The 17,418-nt window shown below is 38.8% G+C and overlaps 1 protein-coding gene across 1 annotated transcript in view; it reads left to right on the forward strand.

Annotated features, from left to right (window-relative positions):
- The first annotated feature begins 493 nt into the window (after positions 1–493).
- jph3b (junctophilin 3b) overlaps positions 494–17,418 on the forward strand; it is a 33,584-nt gene continuing 16,659 nt past the window's right edge. The window contains exons 1-2 of the mRNA XM_016267494.1: positions 494–2,037; positions 11,594–12,401. Of these exons, the coding sequence (XP_016122980.1) occupies positions 1,656–2,037; positions 11,594–12,401 (1,190 nt within the window). The 5' untranslated portion in view covers positions 494–1,655. The remainder of the gene's footprint in view (positions 2,038–11,593; positions 12,402–17,418) is intronic.

The raw sequence follows: 17,418 nt of genomic DNA on the forward strand, positions 1-17,418 counted from the left end.
GATACTACTGTTTGAGAATGAAGGACAAACACTGTACAAGCCATTATAAACCAAGACATGAAGAACTGCATGATGTTCTCAGCAATCTGTTACAGTGTTGTATGAAGTGATATGTCTTCAATTATAACATACTTTGGCCATGAATCATATGAGTCACCACAGTAAAAGATGCTCTTTGTGCCTTACAGATATCACGGAATCCAGTAAAGAACAGTAAGGAAGATCAAGTGCCTAGGTCAACAGAGCAGATTTTATATTATCTCACCTGCAACAAAGAGATTTAATGCACCATCTTAAGCCATATCATTAACTGACAAATGCTCTAATTATTCTATGAGGGCAGAGCAATGGAGATTTAGCGGGAGGGTAGGGGGAGGACTAAGCCGGGCAATTAGGAAAAGCAATCTTTGCTCCCTGAGGTGGATAGAGAGAGAGAGAGCGGTAAGTATTAACACAGTGCATATCTCTTTAAATTAAGGGAGAGCAAGGGAGAGAGAGCATGTGAAAGGGGGAGGGGGAGTTGGCTGCGTTGGAACAGTCCGCCTCTAATGAGCAGATTTGAGAGACACCAGTGTAAGAGAGAGAGAGACATCCAAACATATGAGGGAATAAGATGACGACGGAGAAAAAGGCTTCAGCATCATACGAAAATCATTCCAACAACATGACTGAGTCAAGGAGGAACAGAAGAAGGTAAATCAGAAACAATGAATCTGGTTTTCCCACCTGCAAGCGAACCGGAGCACAGGATTTTAATACAGATCTGAAAAGAGAGCTGAGAGGAAAGCAGAGACAGCGACAAAACAGTGCCCAGATAAGGAATTAATCACATCAGTTTGTTTGCGATCAAGCTGCACGCTTATCCTGTGCTGGCGAGAGAGTGCGTATATATGCATGTGATCGTGTGTGGATAGAGACTGCATTGCTGCTAGCTGACGGAGACTGAAGCTTGCAGAATTCACCGCTTTTTTTCTGGTTTCTCTTGCACTCTGTCTCCCTGTGTGGCATCAGTATGTCGGGTGGATTTGGTACAACAGTAGGTGAGCTCCTGACAGAAAGGATGCGATTGTAAATGCTACCTGCCTGCTTCATCCATCGGCCATCACTCTGAAGACTCACCGGTTTCTAGGTGGAGCCTGGTGGTCTCAGCAACTGGGAGGGGAAGTGAAACAGCTCAAAGCCCCAGAGTGGGTGAGCGGGAGTGAGGGTAGGTGTGTGCTGGCACAGGGGCCCTCTTTAGAGGCAGGAACGAGGAGGGGGCCAGAACCAAGAGAATTGTTGCTGCGTTGGTAATGACAGAACAAGACGCATGGCTGGCGTGGTCCCACTTTCATCACTGATAAGCAGCTACAGGAAAGCAAGCAACTTGTGAATAAAAAGCTCCACTCCTGGAGGAGGATGGTCTGAGAGGGCTCAAGCAGCTCCTGCCTAGTTTGACAGGAGGGGACTACTGCCCGGGAGGGCTCCTCTTTTTTTCTTTTAACTTTTCGCATTGTTTTTTTAAGGCAACTAAAGGGAGCATATACGGGTCTTTTCCTTCCCCAGCGTTCCACCAACACCCCAGCCCCATTTCCAAGTCTGATTTTGTTTGGGTCTTCCTTTTCTTTTTCTTTTCTTTTTGAGATTTGGGGTATTTGCCAAAACCTATTTCATGCATGTCCACTGGGGGCAGGTTCAACTTTGATGATGGGGGATCATACTGTGGAGGGTGGGAAGAGGGAAAGGCCCATGGCCATGGCATCTGCACAGGACCCAAGGGCCAAGGCGAGTACGCAGGCTCCTGGAGCCACGGCTTTGAGGTGGTGGGCATCTATACCTGGCCCAGTGGGAACACCTATCAGGGGACATGGGCGCAAGGTAAGCGCCATGGAATTGGAGTTGAAAACAAGGGCAAGTGGGTTTATAAAGGTGAGTGGACACATGGATTTAAGGGACGCTATGGTGTGCGGGAAAGCACAGGAACCAGTGGCAAATACGAGGGTACATGGAACAATGGCCTACAAGATGGATATGGAACAGAGACATACTCTGATGGAGGTAAGAGTCTTAAGTTATTTTTGTAAAGCGTTACAGTTTGTAAAAAGACACTACAATTTGCTGACATCTCTGCAATAAGACACTTAAAGGGTTCACTCCAAAATGAAAATTTTGTTATGATTTACTCACTCTCTTGTCGTTACAAACATGTATGACTGTCTTTCTTTTGTGGAACACCCTAACATTGAAACCCAATGTTCTTCAAACTATTTACTTGTGTGTTCTACAAAAGAAAGAAAGTCATACAGGTTTGGAATGACATGAAGGTAAGTAAATGTAAAACCTCCCTTTAATGGCAAACACAAACACACTCTTACAGCACAGAGAGATTTCTAGAATACCTTGTGATTTCCATTTTTGCACCATTCATCACTTTTTGTATTTTTTATTCTTCCTCTACTCCTCATCATTTAGACAAGCTATTTCCTCTGTCCTCTACAAGCTGCTGAGGAGATAAATTTGGAGACTCAAATTAAGGCCAATTGGACCTCTAGAAAGGCAGTGAAAGACAGAGAGAAAGAGAAAGAATGACAGATACCAGTTAACCTACAGGTCTTGCAAAATCCCTCGACAAAATCCTGGAACAGCCTATTTGGGCTGTAACAAAGTTTCCGGTGTACTGTTCTGGAGATAGTACAAACTAAGATTACCAAAACAAAAGTCAAGAACTCCTGGCAGATAACTTGACTCTGGCAAGATGATACAAAGGCCAGATAACTGACAAAGACCAATGGCCATGAAGGTAACATTTAAACAAGACGCTTACTTGTTACAAGTTACTTGTAACAACTAAAACCACCACAGTAGCATAAGCTGGCCTAACATATGTGCAACTGCCTATCTAACTGGCCTAGAAAAAGATTTTTCTGTCAGTGAATATTCATTAAAAATCGCAGTCCTGGAACGTAAATGCATACTTGTCCAAAGTCGCCTCAGCTGAACCCTCACCTCTGTACCTTTTTGCAAGTTACATCTCCCATTTCATCACCCTTACTGGTAAAGGTGCCATATTAATGCATGATAGGAAGGTAACATTGGAACCACAACTATTAAAGGGATAGTTCATTTAAAAACGTTTTATCTTTGTTTATTCACCCTCATTTAATTTGAAACCTGCAGAAGAAAGTCACTGGGGTCCAAAACTATACTGGACCACACTGACATTCATTGTATGGACAAAATACACTGAAACATTTTTTCATAACATTCTTTTGTGTAAGTCAACCAGGTTTGAAATGACATAAGAATGAGTAAAATAAGTATGTTTAATTTAGGATGAACTGTCCCTTTAATTAAATAAGTAGAGTAGGAGTGTGTATAGGGACTCATGTGGCTATGATATACTCATATATTGATTTTTTTGTCCCATAGTTCTAAAGATAGCTGAATGAATAGATGTAAGGAAACATACCAAAGTATGCATCTTCACACTCCCTGAAGATATTGTTTCAATGAGTGTGAAAAGTTAAATCAGCACCCATTTGACTTTTTTAAGTTGAAGAAAGTGTCAATTCTGGTGAATGAGGCTTGTACTCATCAACGGTGTACCTATTTTTGGAGCAGCATAACCTCTCTCTCTCTCCTTGTTTCAATCTCCCTGCATTATGGAAGTGTTGCCTGTGTGTCTTTTACAGCAAGTTGCTGTGGAAACGCACACAGACTCTGGCAGCAGGTCAGCGTGTCACTGGAGACTCAGTGCTCGCCACTCTGATTGGCTGGCTGACTCGCTAATGGTGTTTACTTACTTTGGTACTAATCTGGGACACTTAATCACGACCACAGTAAGCAGTAAGAGAAGACAGAGATTGACAAGAAAAAAAGAAAGAAAATGAGCCAGAGAAAAGAGAGACAATACAGGAGGAGGTTAATAGGGCCACAAAGAGGTTACAGTGGCATTATCAGCTCTCAGTGCTGTCTGAGTACACTCCAGCTGCCACACACTAAAGCATCTGTTTACATTATGACCTGAATTCCCCCATCACAAAAGAGGACAGGTTTGAAGAGTGCAAGTTAGTTTCCGCTGGCTTCTACAGGAGAGACTTTCAAAGTATACAATATCATAAACACACCTTTGTTATAAATATAAACGGACATTTCTAGGCTTGCTGCGAATACATCCTTTTATGTGATATTTCAAAACTATTAACATTACATCACATGCATTAATCTTTGATTCAATAACAAGTCTTGTCATGTTTTGCCTCTCAGTCAGCACCTTAGGGATTACTTGTCTACAGAGAATGGCATTGTACAGGATATGGCCGATTTTTGCTTTTACAGCTGCTCCGATTTCAGTTTCTGACGTAACCCTAATGATTATTCAGAAGTCAGGGAGTAAAGTACTTGCATACATCAATGTGAAACTCTGCGTTGCTCCAGGCCAACAGTGTCATCATGTCCACTATGTGGCTCATATACAGCAATTCCCAGCACTCTTGCATGACTAAAACTCAAATGCTGATCAATTTGGCTTCCGAAAAGTGGCGTTCTGCCTTGCTCAAAAGCAAATCGAAATACCTACATCTGGCTTGACAACAAAAAGAAACAAACAATCTCATCAGTTATGTGGTTCAGATACATTCAGGATGATTTCATGTCGTTTACAATTCTAAAATGGGGACTATTCCACTTCTCACAGACATCACCTACATAGCATTGAAAAAAAAGTCAAACTGAAATCCCCTTAAACGGATAACGGCCTGCTAGTCTATGTAGGCTTACAGGGAGATTTGGTTTTAAGTGTGGCTTTATTTTGTATTGTGGGGCGTTGTCGCAAATTCCATTGCCCCATATACATAACACATCGCCTGAATAAACAACACTTTTATGGCATTGTTTATGTAAGACTGACAATGCAATAAAAGTATACGGTTTGCATCAGGGAAGAGTCATCTCTGGGCTGCCACATGAAGTGCTTGTTATTTCCAAAGTTATGATGAATGCCCAAAGAATGGTTTAGCTTACAGTAGGTTACGGATAAGAGATCATCTCTTCAGTCCATCTATGGTTACAAACACCTGTTTCATTCTAAGAAGTGCACTGTCCTGGATTTAAGCATGGCCAACAGATGTGTACTCTGCGAGAGTCTGACCCGCAATCACACGCATGCAACAATTACTCTGAGGCGCAAATGCTGACTTTGTGAAAAAGACAAGAGATTAATAATTCATGGAAGAGCCGATCCAAACAGACTTAATGCCTGCTTTGCGGGAGTCTACCTTTTCCTGGTATGAATTCTAATTAGCATTGTATGTGAGATATTTAGGCCAAGTGAGCCACAACGCCATCATTTCTTTAGACAGACACGTCCTTGATCACGACACATGAAAAGGCAAAAACAAGACGTATTCAACCTCGAAACAGAACTGTGTGCATTGTTAAAGAAACTATTATAAATTCAACCCGGGGGAAGGCCCGTGATTAAATCTGTCCTGCGATGTTTCCACTTCTTTGATCTTTCCGCATTAACCATTTCCGTTCTGTGTGCCCCGCGCCGTTGCACAATACATCTCATAGGCCTCCGGCAGAAACGCAAGCGAATTAGTTTTGACATGTGGGATGCAGGACTCATAGAAAGCCAATACAGGACCACTAATCACATAACCATGTGACCCATGTCAAACATCCCATGCTCATACAAGGCTACTGCTGTCTGCATATACACTTAAGTCAGCAAGGTAATGACAGATCCAAGACAACATTTTTCTTTTTGCTATTGCATTTTCACTTGTACTGCTGTTTTCACAGCTGTGCAGTGATTCAATTAGATGTTCCTCTGATTAATACTAACGTCTGTGTCCTCAGAGAGAGACTGTTCTCTATATTACATATTCACACTTGGTTTGTTCAAAGAGTTGTTAGATTCACAAAGCAATTGATCTGGCATCTACTTTATGGAAAGAATATACGTTATATTGGATATTTGAACATCTTAACCTCCTGAGACCCAGCAAACATACAAAAACAAGGTTTGCCATATGTGCAAAAATACCAGATGTACGGATGAAATACCAAACAGTTGCATGTTGCCTTTAACATCAACAGTAAATGATATGGGAGTAATTTTAACCTCTCTTTTAACATTTGATAACCCAATTTATTTTCTTGTTAGTTACACTTTATTAATTGCATTTAGGATTGTATTTTCCCTGCTGTTTGCTATATCATATCATTATAATATTCAATTTGAAAGAAAAAAACAAGATGACATATGAAACACTTCAAACTGTAATATATACGGTCTTAGCAATATTAACAAACAACTTATGTCCACTACAGTGAACAAAAATGAATTGCTGAGTCTCAGGAGGATATAAAACCCAACCGAACCAGGCAGGCTGTACACCCACTCTTATCTTCAGAACCACGGAGAGCGCCAGCAGCGCGCTGGTGTCGTGACTATTCTCCTTCTATCTCTTTCTCCCTGAGAGGAGCTTTCCCACGATATCATAGTAATACAAGAGAAGAGTTTCCAACGATTATCTAACAAATTTTCTTCATTAGGCCTGCCTGTCATGCTGTTTACTTATAGCACCTCTTTAACTGCCTCTTTTAATGAGAAGTTCCTATGGCTACCTGCAGAATTATCAAAGGACTTGCGGATTGCGTGTGTTTTTGCCACAAGAGATCTCACTTTTGTTCCCCTGCCTGACCTCACTGGGAAATCATACATGGGGGACACTAGCTATTTGTTTTGACCGATAATAACCTATTTTCTTAATGTCAAAGGTGGCTGTTTGTTTAGTCTGAAATTAACAAATGTCCACTTTTTTGCAATCCAGATTGTTGATTTTTATCCTGACTGTTCCCGTTTCATAAAATATGTCAGTTATGGATCAGTTAATGACCAAAATGTTAGAAAACAGCATTTTGTTTAGCTCTTCTCCTGATGAAGTATAATAGTTATTTACATTTCACAAGACAAAACAATAACTGTATTTACACAAATTATCCTATCCAAAAGTTTACATACCACTGGTTCTCTATACTGTATGTTCTATCCTTGTATGAGTGAATCTGTCCACTTTTCTTGACAAAAATCCTCCAGGTACTACAGGTTTCCCAGCATGCTCTGAATGCTTGCAATGGTAAAAAAAAAATTATTGATGAATCAGGAATTATCACATGATATTAAAAAAACAATTATATGTAAATTCTTTAGCATGACAATTACAATAAATTTGTAAATTTTTATTATGTCTATATAAATATCTGTAATGCAGCTACTTCAGGGTCATACTAAATTTTAAAAATATATATCTGAAATGCTAACATCTTTTAATATAAACAAATAAATAAGAATATGTAAATTATGAGCTTAAACGTAAGAACTGAATACTAACAAACAAGCCTACTTAATGTTTCATTTGTAAACCCAATGAAATAAAATTTTGTAATTAATTAAATGTGCATTACAGTATCCATAAATATAATCTAATGTAAAGGGTCACCAATACTGTGCTCTTCTTGCGCATCTTGTTACAAAACAGTGAAGATTGCATCTTAATTTCAGTCGCTGTGACTTGGGACTCTGCCTGAGGCCTTCAGGGAACACAGTATAGTTCAAAGGCTAATCAAGGACAAGTTCCCCCACCACATACCTCAAATGGAAAGACGTAATGTACAAAACCATTTCAGCCGGTGGGCGGATCTTGTCCTCAGACCGCCAGACTCCGAGTCGGATGCTTAGTTTTGTGTCTGTGCTAACACTGTGCCCATCAATCAGGGCACTACAGACGTCAGCAGTTTTACATCACTGTCAGACAGTCTTTATTCTAGAAGGCCTGCCAATGCATCATAATCAAAAATTCTCTCTCGTCTATAATCCATTGTACTATCTATTAGATTTGCTTTTGTTTTAAGGACATTAATGTTACTGATTATCCACAAAAATTGCTTGCTATACAATAAGTCTGTAAAGATTTATAATTGTGAAAAATTAGAACAGGAAATAGATTCTTTAATTTGTGGCCTGTAGAAATTACAATAATGTTGGTATGATGAAGATATTTAGCTACTGTTATCACAAAATCTTGAGTTATTTTAGTCTTCTGGAATGTTACAGTTAAATCTGAAGTGAGCAAAAGTATGCAGTAGATAATGAATGGAAGATAGTGTGTGCGTTTGTGCGAAAGAACTACACTGTGAATGTTTAGGAGGTGTGAACTGATGCCTCCTCTCTTTCTATGTGTCACTGTGTGTGGGAATTTTCCAAGCTAATCCCATCAGTTTAGGCCTGCGTTTGAACTACATATTACACAGCACGCAGCGGCTGCCCGACAATATGAAGCAAGCATCAGCCAGATGTTAGCCAACTGTCGGCCACTCCACCGGAACGCGGCATCAGAATCACAACAGTACAGGCCTGTGACAGTGTGTCAGTTTCCTGTTCTCACTTCAACTGCAGTTCTTGCTTTCTCTCTTTCACACACACACTCAGCCTGCAAGTATTCTCCTTCTGATAAAACGATTAAATCCTTGAAGGGTAGAAAGAAAGAAACAGACAGACAAACAGAAATATATAGACCAATCAACAGATGGAATGAAAGAGAAACGATAACTAGAAAGATATATATGGAAAGATAGATAGATAGATAGAATGAAAGATGATAGAAGGATAGATAGAATGAAAGATGATAAATAGAAAGAAGGATAGTTATATATAATGATAGATAGATCGATCAACATATGAAAGAGATGATAAATAGAAAGTGATACATTTATAGAACGATACGATAGATAGAATGAAAGATGATAAATAGAAGTTTAGTTATATATAATGATCGATAGAATGAAAGATGATAAATAGAAGGATAGTTATATATAATGTTATATAGATAGATAGATCAACATATGGAATGAAAGAGATGATAAATAGAATGATAAATTTATAGAACAATAGATAGATAGACAGATGGAATGAAAGATGATAAAAAGAAAGAAGGATAAATATATAGAACGATAGATAGAGGATGCTGTTAAAGAAGAATCTCTGTGGCAGGGCTGTTTGTGAGCCAGGAAAGTACATATATTGAAGTGGGGGCTGGGAAAATCCACCAAGCACAGCTCCAGCCCCATTGAGCCATCCAGCAGCCCTCGCTGACATGCCAACCCACAGAGATCAATACAGGCAGAGGGAATGGGGGCGTTCATATGGCTGGATGTGTATGCATGTAGCTAACAGGATGAGAAAGCTGATAATGTATAGACAAAAGGGATGGGAGAAAAGAAAAGAGGGTTAGAACGAATAAGAGGTGGGAGAGATGGTGAGATAACGGAAGTAGCACAGTGAGCTGTGTGTGTGGCTGCCACAGTAATAGTGCCAGCATGTTCTAGAATGTTGGCCAGGATGAATCATCAGCATGTAAGGATAGTGGTTACATCAGAGGTGATCTCATAGAGCGCCAAAAAGTACAGGACAGATCAGGTGGATGGTGAATATACACCTTCCGGTATAAAAGATCCATGCTAGGAGAGCACAAACCCTTAAAGGGACAGTTCACTCAGTTTACTCACCCTCACAATGTTCTAAATTGGTTGATTCTGTGGAACACAAAAAGAACATTTTATATAAATAACCTGAATGCTCCAGTTATATTTTCTTACATTACATGGCCATGATATCATCAAAAAATCTTTTGTGTTTATTGAAGAAACAATATCATACAGGTTTAAGAGTGAGTAAATGATTTTTGGGTGAACTATTCTTTTAAACATGCCTGTATGAAAGAGCATTATCCCAGATTTCAGCACCATGGAGAGAGACATTCTGTAATTAGGTTGCAAGTGCTTTAACCACTTATAACTTGACATGGCATCTTACAGACAAAGTGTTTAACTGATATGAAATAAAAAAAATTAAAAACACTGACAGCTAACACAATTTTTGTCTTCAATGATAATGTCTTAAATTATCTTCGTTTGAGGGCCTTTCTTAGCAGATATTGATATATGTCATTAGTTGCGATTCATTAAGCACCAGTCCTATAATGAAACAACAACTAAGGATTAAAATGCTCTTTTTCTTCTTCAGTGACAACATTTTCGGATTAAGGCCCATCAGTGCTGTTTTTATCATCTGCGAGAAACTTAGTGTTATTGGTTACCCATGTCACTTAATGAAAGTTCCAAGATGGTGATTCATCAAGACTCCCGGCAGAAAGATCAGGCTGCCAGCGCCATAAAGGAAATTTTACAGGATGCAACATTCCATTATTTTGTTGGCACACTCACCAATAAATAACACTGCTGGCGGATAAATTGATGGGCATTGTGATACCTCATGGACATTAAGATCGATAAGATGAAAACTTGGTCCCTTGAGGCTCCATCACAATAAGCAAAGTACTGGAGCCAGGTCTGGAGATCATGGCTGCCAAAAACACTCTTCCACTGTTGCCATTATGGCACTTCCTGTGCTTGCTATTGATGAGGTTGGTCATGCTGATGACGCTATTAGTGATCACAGCTGTAACAATGGTGCGTCTAAGGGGCATCATGCACCTAGTTTGATAGTTTGGCAAAATGAGACAAAAAATTTTATTTTAAATAAGTATTTAACAATTATTTTTAGGTGATATACAACATTTCGCTGTAGATTTCAACGTAGTTTGCTATAGCGAAATACTAGGCACCTTTTCCACATTATTTTTATGCACTGCCCCACAACATTTCATTCTTTTTTTCATGAAGTTGTTACTCGCTCTCATTGCGTGGCATAAAAGCAACGAGAGAAGCATTTTATTGAGCTCACGAGGATTATTACTGTTTGTGCCTGGAGTAACACACATTACAAACCTCTCCCAACTGTATTGAGTTACTCAAAAGGCACAAACATATTACAGAGCTGTAAATTGCAGTATGATCTCCCTGGTGGTTAAATTTATAGTATCAAGGCAGGTAAAAGGGCAATTAACCTTTCAAAATACTAAGTGCCTGCAGCTAAATTGTTGTTTTGACTGTCCTTTGGTTTTCAATCATAATCACAAGGAAAAATGACCAAAACTCAAAGCACCTGTTTGTTAGCACACATAAGTTCACCGAAAGGTTTCACAGATATTTTCAGTCTAACTTTGCTGCAAATGGACTCGGGTCCACAAAATCTTCCATTGCCATCAGCTATTTAAGTTATAATTTAACTTTCCATGAATAAGATTAAATAACTTGGGACTTGTCAGCAGATGTGAAACCCAGGGTTCAACAGGGTTGACACTATTGTTGCAACTGGCTGTTTTTCTAGTCCCCGAAACCATTCAAAAATACTTATTTCTTTGACCAAAATTCATTCTTCTTACCACTGCAGCTAAAAGGCAGCCCTTTCAGACAGTTTGCTTTATATAATGCTTTTTCCAGCATAGTCACAGGCCAACAGACTATCAGAGCTGAAAACATGAGGCAACTCTCCAAACTGGAGAAACCTGAGGGCAGCAGACTCAGCAGGGGAACCCTGGGTTTCACATCTGCTGCAGTTCCGCAAAACCCTGCAACAGACAGCTTGAATGCTGATTCGTAGTGTACATGTCTAAAATTGTCTCTTATCTCCTGTCTTTTCACTCAGGTACATACCAGGGTCAATGGGTTGGCGGCATGCGGCATGGATACGGCGTACGGCAAAGCGTTCCGTACGGCATGGCGGCCGTCATCCGTTCACCTCTGCGTACCTCCATAAACTCTCTGCGCTCCGAGCACAGCAATGGCACAGCTCTGCTGACTGGCGATCGGGCGCCTGTGGCTGGCGTGGGGGGCGGCGGTGTCCTAGCAGCGGGCAGCCCGGCCGTATCCCGTGGAGGCTTCGTTCTGACGGCTCACAGTGAGGCAGAGCTATTGAAGAACAAAAAGAAGGGCCTGTTCCGCCGCTCACTCCTGAGTGGTCTCAAGTTGCGAAAATCTGAGTCCAAGAGCTCATTAGCCAGCCAGCGGAGCAAGCAGAGTTCCTTCCGCAGCGAGGCCGGAATGAGTACGGTGAGCTCCGCCGCATCCGACATCAACTCAACCATCAGCCTAGGCGAAGGGGAAGGTGAGCTGCCAGTGGGCGAGGACGATGTAGACGCCACTACCACCGAGAGTTATGCCGGCGAATGGAAGAACGACAAGAGGACAGGATGCGGGGTGAGCCGGCGTTCGGACGGACTGCACTACCAGGGCGAATGGTTGGGCAACAAGAGGCATGGCTACGGATGCACCACCTTTCATGATGGCACCAAAGAGGAGGGCAAATACAAACAGAATGTGCTTGTCAGCGGCAAACGCAAGAACCTCATCCCACTACGTGCCAGCAAGATCCGCGAGAAAGTGGACAGGGCGGTCGAAACGGCGGACAAGGCCGCCGACATTGCAAAGCAGAAGTCAGAGATCGCGCTCTCAAGGTAAGACACGTTGTCTTAATTTGAAAACATATCTTTGCTAGCCGCTTGTTGACCTCAAAAAGCACTCGACCCCAATGCTAACATACTTTCTCAAAGCAAACCAAGCCGGTTACCTAATTTTAGGGTGAAAATAATGCTTTAAACGATTTTACTAGAGTAGCTCCTGATTTTTAAATGTTTCAAAGACCAATTTGACAAGCTCAATATTTGTGCAAACAAATGCTAATGTACTCTGAAGAGTTGACAAAATTAGCTTTAAGTACACATACATGTTTCAAATGGACCAAAAATGTTGATGACTCACTAGACATAATTTTGTCCAATTAGATCCTCTAGAATAAGCACAGTATGTCTCTCCCATCTGCAACAGACTACCAAGTACTTGGGCTCATGGCCATGATGTAACTAAATCATATGCACTGACATATTTCTTTTTTAAACAAAGTTTGGGCGCTTTCCATAATGAGCTTTAGTTACATGAACCTATGTACCTGCTAGTTGGTTGCAGGTGGTATAAAGCCCAAGTATACTTCAGTTTTGACACAAACACTTAGTGTATGCATACAGCGGCAGCCGAACACATTGTTTTTCAAAATATATTCCATTTGATACTGTGCGTGAACACAGGCACTCAACAAATGTGCACTAGAAAGATTCATCCTTTTCCAGTGTCTGTGCTATTTCTCTCCACGAGTTATGACTGATAAAAATATTCTACAAAGCATTTGATTGGACGACATCTGTGTAGTGCAGGATTAGTCATCAATATGTTCGGCCCATTTTCCTGGTAGAGCAACATTAAAAATTTGCATTGTAAAAATGCATATATGTGCTAAAAGCTAATTTATTAACTCTTAGGAGTATGCAAACATATAGATGGCTTCAGAGCTAACAAACATGGACTTTAACTGAAACTATCTTAAATTCAGGGAGTCTTAAAATGCACGCCGTGTTCCTTAGCATTAGCATGCACACTCAAACATCTGCTTGGACTACACAAGTGCTCACTGACATTAGTGTATCGTTCTACAACATTCATCCTCTCAATTCTTTACACTGCAACCAAACACAGGGCCATATTTCTAGCAGTTACTTGGGACCTGTTAAATAGGCCTTGCTGGTGCCATTCTGTGGTGTGGTTGCTAAGGAAACATGAATGATTTGTGTCGGTGTCAGCATGGAGAGAGAATACATAAGTCGGGATTCACTTAATGAGAGTCATGTAGATTCTGGGTGTATCGGCAAGCTGACTGATGTCTGTATTGATGCAGAGCAACAGTGGTAATCAATAACATAGACATGTAATGCCATAGTCATAAATTGCCTGACGCTGTTAGTGTGTGTCCGTGTATGTGTGTTTATTAACCAAATACAGTTTGGTTGAATATTGAATCCTAATTGAAAAATGGAAGCATTTTTCACCATGTTGTCTGCATGTCTGCTTTTGTTGATATTGTCTAGACTAGAGCAGTGTTTCCCAACTTTTGTGGTCTTAGGTAGCAATACAGTGGCATAAATAAGTTTCAAATGCTCCTTCATTGACACCAAAACAGAAATGTGTTCTATGACCTGACATTACACTGTAAAAGGGGAGAGAAATTAATTGTAAATTGTAAAAACATTAATTGCAATTCAATTTAAATTATTTTAACCTTTTGGTAGCCTTAATATTAGAAAAATAGTCCATCCAAAACAGTTTTGTTATTGTTAACTAAAACTAAAATTAATGAAAATAATTTATGTTAATTCAAATAAAGTTGAAATATTTTTTTAAAATATGTAATAAACCGTAAATGTTAAAAACGTGTTTCTTATTGAAGCTGAAGTACTAGAATTACTAAAAGTAAAAATGTAACAAAATGAATTAAATCTACAAATAAAACTAATAAAATGACAAAATTGTAAACTAAAATTAAAATATATAAAATAACGTTTATAAATATATAAAATCCTGAAAATATAAAATAGAAGCCAATTCAAAATATTAAAAAATACTATATGAATAATACTAAAATAATAGTAAAAAAAAATTTCAAATGTACTCATCATTTACTCAACCTAATTTTGTTTCAAACCTTTATAACCTTTTTTTTTTTTTTTACTAACGATTCTGGTTAGTGAAAGAAATATTTTTTTAGTCAGATCTCTTAAATGAATCAGTTGATCTGTTCACAAATCAGACTAATTCAACTCACTGAATAGAAGCCAATTCAACAACAGTTTGCAGAAGATTTTTTATTGAATAACAAATTCAATTTCTGTATGTTTCTCATATAAAGTTATAGAATGACTTCAGGAGAGCTGAAATATAACACACAGGTCATGAACCACATTTTTTATATGTTTATGGTGCTTTTGTGTTTCCCCCATTCATTGTAATTGCATAGAAAACAGCAACTAGCACACTCTTCAAAATATCTCCTTTTTGTGTTCCACATTTTTAGGTAAACTATCCCTTTAAGACTCAGTTTTATATATATATATATATATAAAGAACTAAAGCTATATCAAAATCTTTCCAAGAACCCCATGGAGTTTGGTACATTCTCCAGACTGGGAATCACGGGTCTAGTTCGGGTTGTTTGGGTGACTCATAGGTCAGCAGAAGAAAGAGGAGATCGAGATAGGGTTCAGGACGAGAAATCAGAGACTTCCGCATTATGCCAAAAGTGCTGGAGACCTGCTGGAGATAGACCAGGCAGGCTGAATTGGATCTAAGCCAGTTTGCCTATTTTTTTCACTCTCTCCATTTCAAACACAATCCCAACTGCTCACGAACCCACAGTAGCTTATAGCCTCACACATGTTGTGGACACGTGCTGTGTGCATCCATGTGATCTGTACATACATGTTAGGGAAATGTGTGTGTAAGCACATATGTTGAGTTTATGTGCTCGTGCCTGCCCATTGATGGCGGCTGCATATGTTTGCGTACGTGTGCGCTCATTCAAACACGCATAGGTATGCATGTGCTATATTAAGAGCGTCACTCACCCCACAAATCCCACTGACCTCATTATATTCTCAGCAATGCTATCACTACAGCTTAGCACTGGCCCTGCCAACACACGGAGCAGACACATACACACAGTGCTTGAGAGCAACCAATGAGATAAAGCTGAAACAGAAATGTAAAATAAAGCATTACACTGTGGTTTTATGCATTTTTCAGGTTCTAAGTGTATGTATTATCAAAGACATATATATTTTTATAATTTCAGTTTTCATTTTGAGTTTAAGTAATTTTGTTATGTGTTCTTTTTTAATATTTATATTTAGCTTATTTGAATTTTTTATATTGGTGTTAGTCTTAGTAAGTTACTTTAAATTACACTTATTTTATTTAAGTTAAAGGGGTCCTATTATGCTTTTTTACTTTTTCCACTTTAGTTAGTCTGTAATGTTGCTGTTGGAGCATAAAAAAATCTGCAAGTTACAAAGCTCAAAGTCCACTTCAAAAGGCGATATTATATTTAACAGAAAAAACTTTTCAAAAACTACAACGAACGACTCGTTTGGACTACAACGCATATTTTCCGGGATTTGTGATATCACAAATATCGACGAATGGGACGAGACCTGGTTGAGCTGCACTAGAGAAGGCAACGAGTGTTATCACTATGTCGGAGACACAGCTAGCACTCCCAAAGCAGATGAACTTAAGAGTGGTAACAATCATCCAGGTTTAAATCACGCTCAAATTGATTTGATTTTGACGCAATATTTACACTGAAGCTCGCTATGGTAAGGGGCGTGACATTTCCCGACCAGGCGCCAAGTGCTGCCAATTATAACACACACTGGCCAAGCTAACCAATCACAACACACACTGTCCCAGCTAACCAATCACAGTGAACTTAAGAGTGGTAACTATCATCCAGGTTTAAATCACGCTCAAATTGATTTGATTTTGACGCAATATTTACACTGAAGCTCGCTATGGTAAGGGGCGTGACATTTCCCGACCAGGCGCCAAGTGCTGCCAATTATAACACACACTGGCCAAGCTAACCAATCACAACACACACTGGCCCAGCTAACCAATCACAGCACATCTTGTATTTCAGAAGGCGGGCCTTCATTTGATCCAGAAACTATCCGAGCCGTTCGTGCCAGACTGGGGAGAGAGGTGTTGTAATAATGTAAAATATGTGAAAAATAATGTGTTTTTCGAACAACCTAGTATGAGAGCCTGTTCTAGTACACCCCCAAAACAAAATCAAGACTTTGTAAAAGAGCATAATAGGAGAAGTTTTTAAGTTTAAGTTGTTTTTCATTTAAAAATATATATATATTATTTCAGTTTTATTTCAGTTAGTTTTTTACTTTAAAAACATATTTTATTTCAGTTAAGTGCCAAGGCAACATTTTTCATTTTCATTTACATTAAGTTTAACTTGTTTTTCATTGAAAATGTTTATTTAAGTTTTATTTCAGTTAACGATGATGATTTTTAACCGTTTTAGACTACAACTGACATGAACTCAAAAATGACCCCAATACTTTTCTTCTTAATGCAAGTTCCTGTAAATTACTAACATCAAGATCTTGCTGTAAAAGAGCATAATAGGAGAAGTTTTTAAGTTTAAGTTGTTTTTCATTTAAAAATATATATATATATTATTTCAGTTTTATTTCAGTTAGTTTTTTACTTTAAAAACATATTTTATTTCAGTTAAGTGCCAAGGCAACATTTTTCATTTTCATTTACATTAAGTTTAACTTGTTTTTCATTGAAAATGTTTATTTAAGTTTTATTTCAGTTAACGATGATGATTTTTAACCGTTTTAGACTACAACTGACATGAACTCAAAAATGACCCCAATACTTTTCTTCTTAATGCAAGTTCCTGTAAATTACTAACATCAAGATCTTGCTATATAATATTATCTTATAAAATATGTATATATATTTGGCCATTAGTGTATATATATATATATATATATATATATATATATATATATATATATATATATATATATATATTATATATATATATACACACACACACACACA

The sequence above is a fragment of the Sinocyclocheilus grahami genome, unplaced genomic scaffold (assembly GCF_001515645.1).
Source record: "Sinocyclocheilus grahami isolate Dianchi unplaced genomic scaffold, SAMN03320097.WGS_v1.1 scaffold38.1, whole genome shotgun sequence".
NCBI classification, from domain to species: Eukaryota; Metazoa; Chordata; class Actinopteri; order Cypriniformes; family Cyprinidae; genus Sinocyclocheilus; species Sinocyclocheilus grahami.